Source organism: Mixophyes fleayi, chromosome 12, assembly GCF_038048845.1.
Source record: "Mixophyes fleayi isolate aMixFle1 chromosome 12, aMixFle1.hap1, whole genome shotgun sequence".
NCBI lineage: Eukaryota > Metazoa > Chordata > Amphibia > Anura > Limnodynastidae > Mixophyes > Mixophyes fleayi.
In genome coordinates, this window is record NC_134413.1 from 3,760,091 (window position 1) to 3,778,367 (window position 18,277).

Below are 18,277 nucleotides of genomic sequence, written 5' to 3' on the forward strand. Positions count from 1 at the left end.
ACGCTCCTCTGCTGAGCATCTCATTCACTCATCACGGCATCATTAGCAGGTAGCCATCAGGACCATGTGGATACTTATATTTTATATCTTGCACAATACACCAATCAGCCACAACATTAAATCCACCCATTGTAGGCGCTCTCGGCGATGAACAGGGGTGCCCATGACCCCGTCGCTGGTTTACCTGTTGTCCTTCTTTGGACTACTTTTGATAGGTACTAACCATTGCCAGGGCCGGATTAACCATAGCGCTAACTGGGCTACAGCCCAGGGGCCTATGGCATCCAGGGGGCCCTTGAAAATGCTCAGCAGCAGTATTGATTGGGCGGAGGCGCCCCCGGCGCGATCAATGCTGCTGAGCACTTTCCCTGCAGTACTTCCCCGGTGCGCTGTAGTCTCCTTACTGAGGAGGTCTCGCGAGTCTCACTCTCACGAGATCCCCTCAGTAAAGAGCGTACAGCACCCCGGGGAAGGAGGTAAGTGTCGGGGGGGGGGGGGGCCAGGCCTCCATTCCCTTAGGGGGGGGGGCGGGCCTCCATTCCCTTAATCCGGCACTGACCATTGCATACCATGATCATCTCACAAGACCTTCCGTTTTGGAGATGTTCTGAACCCAGTCGTCTAGCCATCTAGTCGTCTTTGTCTGTCACCGAGATACTTGTGGTGCCCATTTTTCCTGCTTTCAACACATCAACTTCAAAAACTGACTGTTTACTCATTGCCTAATATATCCCACCCCTTAACAAATGCCATTGTAACTAGATAATTATTATTATTCCCTTAACTTGTCAGTTGTGTTAATGTTGTGGCTGATCGATGAATATTTTTGATACTAGTAAAATAATTGCCAATCAACCACAGTTATAGAAAAATATTTAGGGCTCTTTTGCGCATCTGTGCTAGGAAAATGGGTAAAATGCATTGTGTGCACTTTTGTTACTTTTTCATGCATTGCGCTTTCACCGATACCATTGTACCAGCTGGTAATGTATGAAAAATAGGTTGTTCCCATCCTAAAACTCTAAATGCACATACAAATTATAGAAAGAGAAAGAGCCCATAAGAAATGATTCAACCTCCTTTTAGAATGCTTTTCTTTATTTAACCATTAATATTGGATAGATGTGAACAAGCTCTTAGAAAACATGTAAACCTAGAAAGGATTTCAGGTAAAAATAAAGCTGATAACAGAATGATGGCATCATACTATAGATATATCAGTGGGTTCACGCAACACAGAAAACAAGTGAGTAATAATGTCTCCTGTCTGATAGGAGTGCTGGCTCCCAGCAGAGTAATTATGGAAAGTGGACATTGTCTAGTAGCGACGATGAATCGGAGGACCGGGGGAGACCTTCCACCTCCTCATCGATGAGCAGAGACCGCGTTGACCCCGTTCCTCAGTACCCCTGCTCCGATGCCAGGAAGGAATCTCTCAAGAGGAAGTCTGATCCATTGAGGTTTGAAGAGAGACCAGGGAAAGAGCCCTCGCCAGCCAAAAAACTGAAAACTGACAAAGAGAAGTCAGGTTGGCGTTTGTCAAGCAGCGACGAGGAGTCGAAGCCAAGACAGACTCTAAAGGTGAAGGCAGAGCGAGACGAGACATCCCGTAAACTGGAGGTGCCAAACACCAATAAGAAACGCCAACCCAGCCCAGATACCCGTGAAAAATACAAGACCCCCAGTGATTCTCAGGACCCCTGGGATGTGATGAAGGCTGGGGAGCTTTTTGGCTTCTACCTGACTAAAGTTACGGGCATTAAACCCAAGTACAACACCGGAGCCCTTCACATTAAAGGTACGTTGCCAGATAGATAACCTTATGGTTGGTCAACCGATAGTGACGGAAAACTGCGTGATAATAACAGAAAGCATCTCTATTGACAGATATTCTGTCTCCACTCTTTGGGACGTTGGTGTCGTCAGTTCAGGTATGTACCCTCTGTGTCCAGCAGCTAAGTACACACAGCTCCTCACTCAGCTAAATGTGACAGCTGACAATTTTGGGATTGTTTGGAGGGATAATACTTTTTTTAATGAGTTTAATAACTGTTCTAAAAAAGAAAAAAAAGTGAATCTGTCACCAAAAGTCAACATTTTCTCTCTGAACCATTTCCGATATTGCATCACAAACTTTATAAATGATTTCTGTTTTAGTAATTAGACTCTGGCAGAGTATGAAAATGAGAGACAGATCCAGCAACATTGTAACAGATGGGGGATCTGCAATTATAGTGGGGTGACAGGTCTACTTTGTAGAGTGACATAATGAAAATATGTTTTATTTGTGGTATTTCACATTTAATTTTATAGCATATTGCATTATTAAAACCTTACAACATATCACTTGTAATTAGAGATTGTTTTGATATTTTGTTCCACTTAAATGTTTTAAATAGTATTTTTTATATGTGTGGTTATTGCCTTATTGATTGTTAACTTTTTGTGGAGAATGAAACCAACATCTACAGGTTTTTAAGGAAGTGTCCAATTTCAGGTGTCGCTTTAAAAATGTGTTGCCAGCTCCCTGCTATCCTTCTTCCCTGGGGTCCATCCTCTGGTAGCCCCTCCTTCAGTGTCGGGGGAACTATTCCGCAAGTGGGGCCTGAAGTTCACATTCGCCATATCCGTGTTGGGCGTGACCTCCGCCCCTACATTTTGCTGTGCTACTTCAATATATAAGTCCCGGTATGGTAGTGATTAGCTCCGGGACTGTATAGGTAAAAGGCTGGCACTGCAGAATGACAGGTCTGAAAATGAACATTTCCTTTATAAAGACGGTAAACGCCAAATAAACTTTGAATTGTGTATAATTGTTCTCACTGCTGAGATTTGCTGCTTGTTTCCTTCTTAGACTCACTCTCTGATATGTGCAGTACTACAGAGCTCTTTACCAGTCTATCAGTGAATCATATTGCTATAATCAGATGGGTTTGGGTTGTACTTACCGCCTGCTTTGTTTTCAAAGTTCAACTATTGCATAGACGTGGCCTGGCTGGTAGCACAGTATCCGGAGGAATTCCGGTGAGTTTCATTTTGTGGTCCGGTAGAATGAAGGGATCATATGTTTTAGGTACAGATTATAAGACCGCTAGACCCCTCCTCTCAGGATACACCATGCTACGCTTTAACAAGTCATTTATTCTAAAATGAAAATCTCCAGATTACAAACCTCGTTTAGTTCACAGGTCCCAGCACTAACGCTGCTGTCTGTCAATGTCTGCTTTTAAAAATGCTTTAATAGAGGGAGAATTTTGTCATCTTTGTCGGCAGTTCCTGGCCTCATTACTTTACTGTCTGTCTGTTAATAATATTATCCAATTGTAAAGCGCTACTGAATATGCAACAATAATAATTGCATGTTGAAATTTTACAGTTTTTGTCTGCTTGTCACTAGTTAAATTCCACTTATCCCCTGTCTCCATAAATACACCTCTGCCTTCTTTACCACTGCTGTGTAGTTCTTCGGTGTTACCTGACAACGACAGTGGGCCCTATCCTACACTGGGCACCGCTTCACAAGGAGCAAATCAACCATCTGGTTTCTGTTAATTGTGTAACCTGTCTACTTGTATCACTTGGATCACTGGCTGGTATCATCTGTTTTCTGTTGACATAAATAAAGTTCTAAAATTCAAAAGTGCCAATGCCCACACAGCTGACCAGCATAGCATGCCCTCCCATCTAACAGCTTTACACCATATAGACGTTTCGTGGGATTGCAATCTATACATCACAGGATTCCTCTACAGCAAGCCTGGCCAACCTGTGGCTCTCCAGTTGTTGTGAAACTACAAGCTGGCAGGGCATGCTGGGACTTGTAGTTTCACAACACCTGGAGAACCACAGGTTGGCCAGGCATGCTCTAGAGCGTGTACTAACAGCCGCTCTATAAATGCAGTGTCTGGCGTGGGGCTTTTGTAACACCGTGCAGGGCTTTGTCGGAGAACCTTACTGCCCCCTGGTGAGCCTGGAGTGAACTTACAAGAGGAGCCGGCTGTTTCTGTGGGGTAACAATGTTACCCTAGGGAGCTGAAGCAGGTTTGAGGAGACATCGATGTATTTATTGAGTCAGTAAAAAAAAAGTGTTTGTGAAGGTTTACTGGAGAGTGGGGAGGAAGCTGTCCGTTCAGCAATGTAATATGTCTGTGAAGTAGATTAGATTCGAGACTCTTGGCATTAAATCCTGTGTCTCATCGAAGAGCGGTTGTCATATGTATCCTAAACTGCTGTCTCTTCTTGGTGAAAGGAAGAAACCGTTACTGATCGTCCACGGGGAGAAACAACAATCTAAAGCACAGCTGCACGAGGACGCCCACCCCTATGAGAACATCCGGCTGTGCCAGGTACCTACAGCGGGAGTCCTACCTATGTCTTCTGTACCTCTCTCTGTTACATGACCAGAAACACAGAACAGCCGTTAAAGCTTCCACCTGTTATCACACAGCCATTAGAATTGTAATTCTTCAGCTGTTCACGTTAACCCTCAAAAGGTTTATCCCAAATAGAAAGATAAATAACTCTACTAAAGCCATTTACTAAATGAGATCATTTGTTCTTCCTGGTTACAAAATAGCAACTGTGTTACACACCGGATCTACCTTCCGTGGTAACATAAAGCGTTGTTTACTAGTGAACGTTTTCTTTGACTCTTAATTTGTGCAGTGAAGCAGATGTTCGTGTTGTGCAGGGGTGGAAACCGTTAAAATGTTAAAAAGAGTTTAAAAACGATGTGTAATCTGTGTTCACATCATGATACATGAATCGCAGACGCAGATTCTAAATCCCCCCTATACATATAGTCCTTAATGCAGACAGAGGTGTACAAAACCCGCTCAATACTCTGTACTGTAAACTAACAATGTAGCTACAATCTGTAATATGAAACTTCAACAGTATCCATAGCTATATCCTTTTACTTAATATCCAGCTGTACTATATGTATCTTAGAAAATCACCGAGACATTTGTATCTCACTAACAGTTCCTGTACTGGCTCTGTAGAAATCCTAGTTCACATCACATCCAGTGCATTTACAGTCTTAGTTCAGTAATCAGACTCATCAGATTACCTCCATCTATAACCCTTGTGTGCATAATATGCTGCTGAATGTAGACTGAGCCGCTTTCCATGTGTGGGAGAGTGTTATGCTGTGTTCAGTGCTGTGTTCAGTGCTGTGTTCAGTGCTGTGTTCAGTGCTGTGTTCAGTGCTGTGTTCAGTGCTGTTGTGGCTTCTCTGGTGCCTCCGTGGGGTCGTGCAGCATCCTATATGAAGAAACCAGGATGTGTATATAGTGAATTTCTACCAGTGTTTTGTTAAAATAAAAATATATTTCCATAAAGCAGAAGGACAAAAATGATATTGTGTGCAGTCCCTGTGTCCCCCGATCTCTGCAGGCCCGGCGCTCCCATTAGGCAAGGTTAGGCACTTGCCTAGGGCGCCGGGCTCTGGAGGGCGCCCTCCAGAATGAAAATTACTTTAAAACTGTGCGGCGACCGCTGACCATAATTGTCACGTCCGCCGCACAGCATTCGGATGCACGGGGGAGGGGGGAAGAGGCTATTGCTCACCACCACCACCTCTCTGCTCCGTCTCCTCCCCTCCACTCACTAGTGTCAGTGAGTGGAGGGGAGGAGACGGAGCAGAGAGGTGGTGGTGATGAGGTAAGGAAAGACGGGGTGAGGAGGGCACCGATTGTTGCGGGGGGGGGGGGGGGGTCTGGGGCGCCGATTGTTGCAGGAGGGGGGGGTGCTGGGGCGCCGATTTTGTAAAAATGCCTAGGGCGCCATGGAGGCTAGCACCGGCCCTGGATCTCTGGCTGTCAGTCCGGAAGTGCGTTCAGCGTTCATGGAGCCCGAGTCACTTATGGTGTTTTGTCGGCGCTGCTATTCTCGGGAACGGAACCTAGTGTCCTCCAGATAGGTCACACGGTCTGCTCGATGTGCTGGGAGTGGAGTATTCTCTTGGAATGTTCTAAGAGATACATATATGCTGGGAGAAAGTATCGCTTGGGGATAGTATCATATGCTATGGGACTGTGGTTACCATGGTAATCGTATCACATTTAGTTCTAAATCATTAACAGCCGTTTGAATCCAAACCCCAAGGATAAAAAAAAATCAAAACAAAAAAAACCTTCACCCCTTATTTTTAGAGGGATTGCGGCTTTTATTTGTTCTTTTTCAAATGTGTATATATAAAAAAAATCACATTCAAAAACATGTTTGAATTTACTTGTTAGCAATTAACGGGCCACTCGTTGGACACGTCGTGTTATTTAGGGATATCTCACATTGCCGCCATGTGCCGCTGCCCAACCGGAGAGGAAACCGCTGTAACGCTCACGGTGATAGCTCGGCCGGATATGATACCGGTATTGAACTAGTTTTCAGAGATTTCCACTTAAGACTATTTGTAAAAATAAACCAGAATAAGCATTTATGGTAAACTACCAGCGTGAGAAATGTGTTTTGTGGATACTGAGTACATTTCCCCTGAATGTGCCAAATGAATAAGTACTTTGTTTTCTCCACAGGCCCGGCTGGATAATGCGTTTGGAACGCACCACACGTAAGTACAATACTGGCTGTCCATTCCTTATCGTAGCAGCCCCCTATATATGTATATAGTCTAGTGGCCCCTCGTACATCGAATTTTGTTTCTTAGGGAGCCGGGATCTTGTAGCTTGTTGATCGCTTATATTTCTACAAAAATAATTGCAAACAATCCTGCACTGATTTGGGATTTATTACATAGAAACCCTTTATCCAGAAGTTTCCTAATACCAGAAAGCAAAATGTGAGTAAATTCTGCTTGGGGATAGTGTCATACATACATGGTTACTACAGTCACTGTGAGGAGCACTGCCACACAGGGTAAAGAGGAGGGGAATGTTCTACACCCCCAAGACGATTACAGGTTGTCTCCTTAGTCACTGTGAGGAGCACTGTTACACAAAGCAATAAAGAGGGAAATCATACAAACACGCATGATTAGAGCTCATCCACCTACAGTCACCACGAGGAGCACTGCTATACTTGTAATGAGGAGGGTAATAGAGTAGTAACCTATAATTGTCACTATGATTATACATTAATGCCAGCTTAGGTTAGAGACTGGTGTTGAACTATTACTCCCATCGGGTATCTGTGGCTAATGAGCGTAGGGGATCAGCAGTTTTAGAGGTGCGGTTATGTACCCCTCTTCCTTCTCTGTCTTAAACATGCCTCAATCCCTTGTCAATCTGTGGAGGGAATGAATGACTTATTTTTGATTATTTTTCTTGGGTTCATGTCATTGATTAGATATATGTGCTTCAGTCACTGAGATGTAAATGTAATATATTATTTTAATCAACAGGGAGAGTCCTAGTTCTTTTATCTGTGTATCTATTATACACTTGGATAGCTTAAATTTTCATGCATAAATTACAAAGATAAAATGCATTATTCAGTTTTTCCCTGAATTTCTCTTGTGGTTTTATAAAAAAAACTAGTACTGTTTAATTACTCTCCATCACAAGCTGTTGTAGCCATCTGCTGGACCCTTAGAGCTACAAGGATGAAGTATAACATATAACATCACAAGCCCGGTCTCTGTGTGAGTCTGATAATCCGTCTGTACAGAACATTCATGTTTACCTAGGAGACTGCAAGTCAGACTCATTAGCTGCCGCTTTCCTCTAAACCAGAGCGGTACAACAGGAAACCATTGCACAACGCAGCGGCTGTTTGAAAGTAAACTTTCCACAAGGACGGAACAGACCAGATGATGGAATTACTTAGATGTAATCATATCGGTTATTTCTTGTCCGTGAAACAGGCTTTGATCTAAGATAACCTGCAATCTTGTCTTTTCTTTCTCTTTTAAATGTTCTATAATGCTCGTTCACATCTATCTTTTTTTTTTTTTTTTTTTTTTTTTAAAGTTTTTTTCCTAATTGGTTCAGGGTATCACAGTTTGTGCACGGGATGTGATCCTTGAATTTTAAAAACTCCAGTTGTGAATGCAAAAATAAAAATGATTCATGAGTCATAGGCCCCATATTTCGGGTACGAGCATTTCGTTTCTTTACGCCAGTTCCCCTACAGTTTATGTATCTAATAGAAAGTGTAGTGCTAATTCCTCTTTATATATAACATGTACCTATGGGGATATTCTCTGAAACAACTAATATATCTGTGTTCCCTATAGGAAGATGATGCTGCTGTTGTACCAGGAGGGTCTGCGAGTAGTGATCCACACCAGTAATCTCATCCGTGACGACTGGCACCAGAAGACTCAGGGGTAGGTACACCCCAAATACCCAGAACACCTTGTACCTAGAGATACATTCCCGTGGTGTACACCGGTATTATTGAGTCGCTCCCAACAGCCCTCTAGACCGGCGATTATCATTATACAAGCTCCCTCCCTCCATCAGAACTTCCCCTAATCTGTCCAGTTTCAAACAGGCTTTAAAAACCCACCTTTTTCTTAAAGCCTTCCAGTCTCCCACTTAACTTCCTACCTTTTCTTCTGCCTCTTCCTCTTCCTCCCCCCTTATCCTTATCCTCCGTTCCTCCATCTCTCCCCAGTGTCTCTCTGTCTGTCTACCCCACCCCCTAGATTGTACGCTCCTTTGAGCAAGGTATTCTCTCCTACTGTCTTCACCACTGTTAACTCTGCTCTCCAGCTACTTAGCCCTCCTCCTTGAGGACCCTCTTTCCCGCCTCCCCTCTCGCTCCCTCCTCTCCCCTCTAGGGGTCTCCCTGTCATCCGTGCCTTCCCTCTTGGACTCCGTCGTTGGCGGACCTTCCCCTCTCCCCTCCTCCGCCCCTCTAGCGGTGCTTTGAGCTCACTGAGTTACTGTGATTATTGTTTACTGTACTGTGCTGTCTCACCTCGTATTGTAATCTCGTTTGTCCCTGTACGGCGCTACGGACACCTAGTGGCGCCCTATAAATAAAAATTAATAATAATTATACATTAATAAATACTCTCACAACTGTTTGAAAACAAATGTCCTGAGATGAAGTCTGATCTGCAACCCGAGCAGCTGAGTTGTTCTTGAACTTGGATCACTGACAGCAGAGGGTGTAGTAGATATTACCCCGGGCATCCCAAGAAGCAGCTTATGAGAACAATGTTACTGCTCTCAGCGAAATGCAGTTTCGCTTTAGTTGTGTGAAAAACACTTTAAAGGCCACAAACAAAAAAGTTTTATTAATCAGAATGTGTTTATATGGTCACTTTTGAAATAGGAATCTCGTTTCCTGAATAAACGCTCACAAACCTCACATTAGTTCTCAGAGAACAGCCTGGGATTCACAGGACCGTCTCTGCCCTGGTGTCAGTTAGGAGCATTAAACCCTCCAACAGCTTTCCAGCTGTTTCTCTCCAGTAAACAAACTCTGCTCTGCAGGTTGTTGGAGAAATACGTATAGAGACGGGAGACAGCTCTCAAAGGAAACTAAAAAAACAAATATCTGCAGTGCTAAATTTAAATTTTTTTCAAATGATTGTCACATATTAATATATATAAATTGATTATTCATTGCTAAAATACATTGGAAAATGAAGTACACAGATTGTATTGCTTTTGTATATTTCATTAAGCAATTTATTACTAATTTAAAAAAATCCCTATGGGATCATGTACATAATGGGGACTGTAGAGTGAAAGTGCAGATGTCATCCTATTGGGCCTTTCAGTCCACACAAGAAAACCTTTACCAGCATAAGACATTGTGACATGAAAGTGAGGCTGGAGTCACGTGACCGATATCTTCTCACCTACTAATGGACTCGGACCAAGATTGTGTATAAAATATATGGACTGGGATAATGTCTTCCTCATAACTCTGTACATAATTCCATATTGCTGCCTTAGTAGTGTGACCTTCAGATCGCACAGATTCAGTATTGATAGAGACGTAGGACACAGACGGGGGCATAGACTGGTTTTTAGCAGGTGATGTCCTAGTAATAAGACACAATGTATCTGTGCGACATAACAATGAAATAAAATAATAATTAAGATATATTAATATTTAAGAATAAATAAGATAAAAATAATAATACTGCCTACCAGCAGTGTAATAGTGTGGGTCTCTGAGCTACATACATACAGAGCATCCTACATACAATTCCCTTGTTCCCACCCAAGGTTGATGTGAAAACCCAAAAAAACAAGAAACTAGTGAGCCATCCTTCACTGCTGGAGGTGGTGTGTGATGTGCAGACCTACCTGTGGCTTCCTGTGCCCACTTTGTCCTTAGACAGGGATTACTGTCCTCATCCGGCTAGACAGTAATTTGCTAGGAGTATTTTGTGCTAGGAGTACTGGTCTAGGGTGACTGCACTCGCAGCCAGGCCGGTCGTAAAACCGATCTTTCATAACTTTACCCCCAAGGGTAAACGTATCAAGCTGAGAGTTTTCCGGTGGGTTTGAAAAACCAATCAGATTCTGGCTAACATTTATTTAGTATATTCTACAGTATGATAGCAATTATCTGATTGGTTGCTACAGGCAACATCTCCACTTTTCAAACTCGCCGGAAAACTCAGCTTGATACATTTACCCCCAGATGTACTTATGTTCCGTTTTTTGTTTTTTTTATATATATTAAATGTCTTGCTGCAAGCGCCCGTAGTCCTGGCCGTGAATGGCCGTTGGAGCGTTAGCTGGTGGAATATGGAACTATCTAGAGTGGCCCCACAATCATTACACGCCTCATTCAAATTGCGATGTACGCATTTCTAACGGGAAGCCCTGTGATGTCATCACTTAACATCTCAAGGAAAGATGCATGGTAGACCTGTACCAAGCCTCTGGTTCACAGAGTCAGGTGATCTAATAACTATTACATCCACTTTGGATTGGATCTTTCAGTGCTGAAAATAAAGGGCATCTCAAATGACTCTGGGAGAAAATTGAGAACAAAATAAAGAATAAAAATCATACCAATTGCCCTAAAACTACCCTAAATCTTCTTTTTTTTTTTTTGAAAAAAAATAAATACGCTTATTTGGGATTATTATACTTGGGTTATTTTTTGCAGTTACGCTAATTCCATAAACATAACTACAGTAGGAATTCAGGAATGGTTCATAATTAGTGACTTCCTCCCCCCATATTTCTTTCTCTATTGAATGCCCATAAAATAAAAATATGCTTACAAATGAAAGGTCCAATCTTTTCTGGAAAATATAACTATACATTTGCTTACTTACACCTTGAAATAAAAAGTTATCTCTGCTAAACCAAAGCAACACACAAACAAACCTACAAAATGTGTTCCAGTTTTGAAGAGTTAATTGTCCTATTTGTTGTATTTGACACCCCCACAATCAATGATAATATTTTTGTCTTAAACTTGCACTGTTCACTACTGGTGTGATTGGTCCTGTGACTTCAGATCAGCATAATCTTTGTCTATTCACATGTTATGTCCATCACTGGTTGCACCGGACACACTTTGAATTTGAGCCTTGTCTATTTCACATTGTACACGCATAGCTGACGTGACTTGTTGCCACCATGTGACTGCTGTCTGGCCGCATTTTACTTACATTGGGGTATTTAAATGGGTTTCCGCTCATGATGTTAAACCTCAATGAAGGGTCTCTTGTGCAAACTGAAATATCAGACTGGATACAATGTTGCACTTTTAAACTACCGCTGACAAGTACTTCTACACTCATAGACAATGAATATCTGCTGTCTCAAAGCGTCTCGGTGCGTTACTTCATTTAATAGAAGATAGATGAACATGTGAGACCTGACTGATGTGCCCGGTTCCTCTAGTGACACAGTGACAAAGCAATAACACATCGATCAGAGAGACATTGATTCAGTGTTTTTTTACAATATTGATTATAGGACACTCCCCTATATCTGACATAAAGATCACCTAAAAAATATCTCCATGGTAGTACGCCGTTAGGATTAATCTGACTAACAGCAACATCTGGATCCCACTGGTCATCTCTGGCGCATAGCGGGAGCTCACTTAAATGGCGATTAGATCTTGAGGTTATGTTTTGGGCTTACAGTGATTGGGTTAAAGTAATTGCAGAAAGAATCATGTAATGTGTGCGTGTGTGTATGTATGTGTATGTATGTATGCATGTGTATATATGTGTATGTATGCATGTGTATGTATGTGTATATATGTATGTGTATATATGTATGTGTATATATGTATGTGTATATATGTATGTGTATATATGTATGTGTATATATGTATGTGTATATACACACACACACAAACACTGATATTCATGGAAACTGGTGCACAGAAAATGCTGTAACCCATGGCAACTAAAAAGACATCATCTTTATACTAAGGCACCTTTCTGTTCAGTTACCTGTGCACTGCCCCCTTTGTTTATAGGAGAGTCTCAGTGACTGGTATATCAGATGGGCGTCTGGCCGTTATATACCTCCATGAATCCTGTCCGGCTGAGCAATCTCTTCTCCTCTACAAGTTTCCTGTAAAGTCGTCGCAGCTGAGAATTCTGACTAAGAGACGTCCCTCCGTTACCCCTGTCCTCACTGCCGCCATTTTCCCTACTGCCACCTTTTGTCACACAGCTAAAAGCTTTTTCCTCCATTGTCTGAAACCTGAGCTGCTCAGCGCCATCATAAAGCACATTATGTTTGGATCTGTGTCTGATGCATCTTATATCTCTCAACCTTTGTGATACCCAATTGTTGTCCTTTTTATTATGTCTTGTTGAAAAGCAGCTGTACTAGATGAACGTTCTGTGTACGTAGCACGTGAACTGCAGGCTGCAATCCTTTCTCAGCGGAACTGTGTAGTGAAAACAGATATAGGTAATGTATTGTGTGGAAAGAGCTGCCTCATTGTGATTACATTGAAAAGGTGAACATGTGTCTTAACATCAAAAGAAATTGCTCTATCGCCAGGCTCTGCAATTACAGAGGGCAGAGGAAAGTTCTTTCCCCGCACAGGGAATGTATTATATTGAGTAAGAATAGCCAGAAGAAGCACTATGTTCTATTCACACTGCACAAGCCTTAACTAGAAGGAAATGCATATATATAGCTTTATGCACAGGTTATGTAAGAACATTAATATTTATAGTGCACCCATCACCTGGAGGCAGCAAGTTTGTGGGAGAGTGCAGGTTATGTTGCATTCTCAGTGATGTCACTGGTTCCTAGTGACTGGATAGGCTGCACTCTCAGTGATGTCACTGGTTCCTAGTGACTGGATAGGCTGCACTCTCAGTGATGTCACTGGCTCCTAGTGACTGGATAGGCTGCATTCTCATTGATGTCACTGGCTCCTAGTGACTGGATAGGCTGCACTCTCAGTGATGTCACTGGCTCCTAGTGACTGGATAGGCTGCACTCTCAGTGATGTCACTGGCTCCTAGTGACTGCATAGGCTGCACTCTCAGTGATGTCACTGGTTCCTAGTGACTGGATAGGCTGTATTCCCAGAGGAGACGCTGCTATCTTTGGAGTTATGTTTCTGTAATGCAAACAGCTGCTTTTATGTACCCGGGACTAGCTCTGATAAATGACCCCAACTATTGAACAGAAATATCATACACTGTGACTGATTATATTACCCAGCATACTGTCGGTTACTGTGCTGGTTTGCAGTGTATTCTTCTTACCTATCGGTAATTAATCTAGTTGCTGAATCTGCCAGTGATAGAGGGGTCCCAGGGGCCGTATGTCATTGGTCACAGTGTAGAGAACAGGTGCTGTAATAATCAGAGAAAATCATCTGTAGCAATTCTAAGTGTAGTGAGACATGAATTATATTTGTTATTTTAGGCAAAATAACTTCTTTATAAGGGGGCACTTTTCCCTTTTAAATAATTGAGTCTTAATTCCTCTCTAGTTGTTTTCCCATCTGCAGCTGTATTTATCTTCTCTGCTCTAATTGTCATTTTATTTGGAGAGATGAGATAACCAAGTGTTGCAACAATCTAATAATATAGTAGGCGGTTATGTGAGGGTTCTGTAGAGATGAAATCCTACAAGTACCGTACTGAGTACAAGTACTGATCTAATACTGATGCTTTGTCTATATAAGGTGCATGTACCAGGCTGCAGACTGCATAGGGCCTATTCTAGTCTTAGGAGCAAATCCAGGTAAACCGGGTGAATTTGCACCAGTATAAACCATACTGCAGTGCAAGGGGGCAAATATAATGTTATTTTATTTTGCATACAGGGAGAATACTGGTGGCTTTTGCATGTAGCTCACAAATACTGGACAGCTGTAATTTAATGCTGAGAGTTAGAGTTCAGCTGGGACACATCCCCATTCCAATATTAAATCTGTCCGCACATATTAAACGTGCCCCCTCTTCAGTGGAACAACCTGATTTTCCCAAGGGGCTTAACTAGCTGGATTTAGTCCTAACCTGCATGAGGCCGTCGTTTCTATCTGTGCTGTCGTCTTGTTTGCGCTCTGTACAGAGCTGCGGACCACACGTAGCGCCGTATAAATAAAGATTAATAATAATATTTGTACTGAGAGATGTCTGAAATCTGTCCTGGAACTGAAGTGTTAATTTGGTAAAATGCAAAGAAACAAGAATGAAAAAGACACATTGATAGGTGACCGCTCCGATCCCGACTCTTAATATCACAATATCCATCTTTACTTAACTGCTAAAAGTTACTGCAACACCATAAAAGTGCTTGTACATGACTGAAATGTCCACAAACCGGGGAATTAAGTCACAGGGTTGTGATGTGTTACATTTACCATCTGTATTCACTGATATATCAAATGTTTTCTTTCAAAGAGGTTAAACAGCTTCACTCACCATTTATTAATAGTTCCCCCATCCTACCATATCCCAGTCACCTCCCGCCTCACTTCTCATTACATCTCTGAGTAAGAGCTGGAGTGGGTGTCTACACCCGCATAGACCTCCCTCATCGCACGCACCAGGGAGTACCACTGTTTGCAGAGAAGAGTATCTGGAAGCTGCCACAGTAAAGCGCAGGGTGTATCTCACATGGGTATTATACACTTATGGTGATGGAGGTTAAACGGACACGGACGTTCCCTTCAAAACAGCTGATGTGGGCTCCGATAGGGTTATCATTAAAACCTGTCCTGTTATCATCTGCCGTTCAGTTTTCGGAATATACAGACATTCCATGTTATAATTCCACTTCTTCATGTTGCTTTTGTAGGATCTGGCTGAGCCCGCTGTATCCCAGACTGCCAGAAGGGTCGTCCTCATTAGCTGGGGAGTCTGTCACCAACTTCAGGTCAGACTTGATGGCCTATCTGAATGCCTACAGCTCCCCGAGCCTCAGAGAATGGATGGATGTAATTAAACAGCATGATCTATCTGAGACCAGGTCTGTATCTCTCCGCTGTGCTCTGTTCTTATTCCCAGCAGAAGACATAATAGAATTACAGTTATTGAGTAACCAGGCTTTGTTATAGAGGAGACGCTGATAACGCTGGAGAGAAGTCACACAGTCGTTTTATCTGTACCGCAAACAACTGGTTTTATGTATCCGGGATTAGCTCTGATAAAACAACACACTGGGACCCTGGCTACTGAATACTAATATTATATAGTGACCGATCTCATTACCCAACATGCTGTCTGTTATTACGTCTCTGTTATTATGCAGGATTTCACTGTATTGTCATTATTTACCTGTAACGTAGGTCTGAAGCTCTGTGGGATTGAGGGGTCCCAGGTGACCTGTACTATTAGGACCCCAAGCCGGGTAATCCTGTACAAAATTACCCCTCTCCGTATTAAGTGGTCACATGTTAGAGTTGAGTTTATTGCCCTTGTTTGGAGCAACTTGCTACTGGTGTCATTATTTGTAAATGCCTCTCGGTGTTTGATAAATGCATTTTAAATTCAGTAATTAAACTCGCGTATTGATCGTTATACATTGCAGGGTGTATCTAGTCGGATCAACACCTGGGAGGTTCCAGGGACATGACAAGGAAAAATGGGGCCATTTTCGATTAAGAAAGGTATGTGAGCTATGTTACTACCTGTTTATACATTTTGTTTTATGCTGATACTGCCGCTCGGAGCAAGAGCTGAGTGACGGGATAAGAGTCCAGTTTTGTTGCAGCACTGTGGCTCAGTGGTTAGCACTCCTGCCTCACAGTATTGGGGTCATGAGTTTAATTCCCGACAATGGCCTTATTTGTGTGGAGTTTGTATGTTCTCCCCGTGTTTGCGTGGGTTTCCTCTCACGCTCCAAAAACATACTGGTAGGTTAATTGGCCGTTGTTAAATTGCCCTTAGTCTCTCTCGGTCTGTGTGTGTGTGTGTGTGTGTGTGTATGTGTATGTTAGGGGATTTAAATTGTAAGCTCCTATGGGGCAGGGACTGGTGTGAATGAGTTCTCTGTACAGCGCTGCAGAATTAGCGGCGCTATATAAATTGATGATGAGGATATTATGTTTACTATTATCTGGTATGGAGGTGGTTTTTTGTTTTTGTAGCCTGATACCGCAATATGGGGGGGAATTCAATTTGCTGCGTTATTATTATGGTAATAGTGCGCATAAGTACCGTTATTATGGTAGTTTTAATGCCGGCTTAATATTACCGTAATAACGGTAATAGTTTTTATGTGGAGGTACTTCAGGGGGAATTGAATTTCCCCCTATGTGTTGCCAGCATTATACATCCAGACACGGTACATTTTGGCTAATTGTGCACCATGATATTGTTACGTCTGCTCTCAGACCCCTCTTGTTGGCACTGATCCTATTTCTGGCTGTAGGAATTCACCTGAGGAACATTGCAGTGAGCATCTCATCCTCTAACTCATTAACCCATTCTGTGTTATCATTCTGCAGATCTTAAGGGAGAGGGCCAGCCCCATTGCTGGTGTTGAATCTTGGCCTGTGCTTGGTCAGTTTTCGAGTATAGGCTCAATGGGGACCGACAAAACCAAGTGGCTGCATTCTGAATTCAGCGAGAGCCTGAAGACCCTGGGGAAGGGGGTGAAGACTCTGCCGAACACAGAAAATCCCCTGCAGCTGGTAATCCCAGAGCGTTACTGCCTGTACTTACCCCGTCACATGGGGCAGTTCTGGCTGATCACCTCCAACCTAGATTAGTGGAAAATGCAAAAATGCAAAAAGTCCAGGGGGTGTTTCATCATCTGTCCAAGATTTATATTCATAAGTTATATTTACTGACACTATAGAGACACTGTTATTACAGGTAGTGTATTATAAATGTGTTTTAAGTCATAATGACTTTTTTTTTAATACTCATGTTTATTATTGACTTAATACATTCGGATTTCTCTGAAATTGTTTAAAGTCTGTGCTGCTGGTGTGTTGGGTTATCTTATGTGTGTGTATATTATATAATATATATTTTGGAGCATTTGAATGGTTGACCGCTTTGACTGCCTAGCTATATAATGTCCCTCTACAATTATACAGAAGAATGGGGGCACACAGTGGGGGGAGAGCGATTCCTGGCCTGTGACTATAGTGAATCTTACAATCCGACCGTGTATTGATCTACCCTCACTCCTGGCGCTGCTCTCAGGGACTATCCTATAAATCTTTCTGTCTCTTTTTCAGATCTACCCATCGGTGGATAATGTTAGGACCAGTTTGGAAGGATATCCCGGTATGTACAGAAATAAAGTTTCTGCTTTACTGTATCAGAGGTAGAATTCTACTTGTTATTCCGTCAAAGAGGTTCTCAATTCCAGTAATAATGTTCCCACCCACTTTATGACCCCCCTCACCACCGATAGTTCAGCAGAAATATAGATTATAATGACCATTAAAGGGGAGGGGTGGTAATAAGCCGGTGAGGGCGGGGAGTCATTCATTTAACTGGTAATATTTACTCTCTAAGAAAAACATGTATAGGGTCAGATGCTGCCATATGTCTACGAAAGTCTGACTCAGTTCTTCACTCATCAATACGCTGTCTTCTTATGATCAGTTTATGCTGCAGCAGAGTTGTTACTTCCTGTGTTTACTTGTCACACTGTATGAAGGCTGGACGGTGACAACGGTGTATTCCTGGGCTTGTAGTATATATATTGCTGCTATCGGTGACACATTATTATAGCAGCTCCCACAAGATTGCAGAACCGATTTAAGGCAGTAAAAATACCCATTTATCTCTCACTTGTGTTTTCCTAGTTTCTATACTTTGTATTTCAGCTTCTCGCTGTAGAGATCTTAATATCATCTTTGTGTTTTGCAGCCGGCGGCTCTTTGCCGTACAGTATCCAGACCGCTCAGAAACAGCCCTGGCTTCACTCCTATTTCCAGT

At 42.5% G+C, this 18,277-nt stretch overlaps 1 protein-coding gene across 3 annotated transcripts in view; it reads left to right on the top strand.

Annotated features, from left to right (window-relative positions):
- TDP1 (tyrosyl-DNA phosphodiesterase 1) overlaps positions 1 to 18,277 on the top strand; it is a 47,372-nt gene that overhangs the window by 682 nt on the left and 28,413 nt on the right. For all 3 annotated transcript variants that reach the window (XR_012680221.1, XM_075192611.1, XM_075192610.1), the window contains exons 2-12: positions 1,275 to 1,798; positions 1,888 to 1,931; positions 2,969 to 3,024; positions 4,250 to 4,346; positions 6,537 to 6,571; positions 8,195 to 8,287; positions 15,177 to 15,347; positions 15,909 to 15,987; positions 16,828 to 17,013; positions 17,569 to 17,617; positions 18,209 to 18,275. Coding sequence is in view for 2 of the 3 variants with exons in the window: in XM_075192611.1 (XP_075048712.1) it covers positions 1,275 to 1,798; positions 1,888 to 1,931; positions 2,969 to 3,024; positions 4,250 to 4,346; positions 6,537 to 6,571; positions 8,195 to 8,287; positions 15,177 to 15,347; positions 15,909 to 15,987; positions 16,828 to 17,013; positions 17,569 to 17,617; positions 18,209 to 18,275 (1,401 nt within the window). In the remaining variant the exon portion in view is untranslated. The remainder of the gene's footprint in view (positions 1 to 1,274; positions 1,799 to 1,887; positions 1,932 to 2,968; positions 3,025 to 4,249; positions 4,347 to 6,536; positions 6,572 to 8,194; positions 8,288 to 15,176; positions 15,348 to 15,908; positions 15,988 to 16,827; positions 17,014 to 17,568; positions 17,618 to 18,208; positions 18,276 to 18,277) is intronic.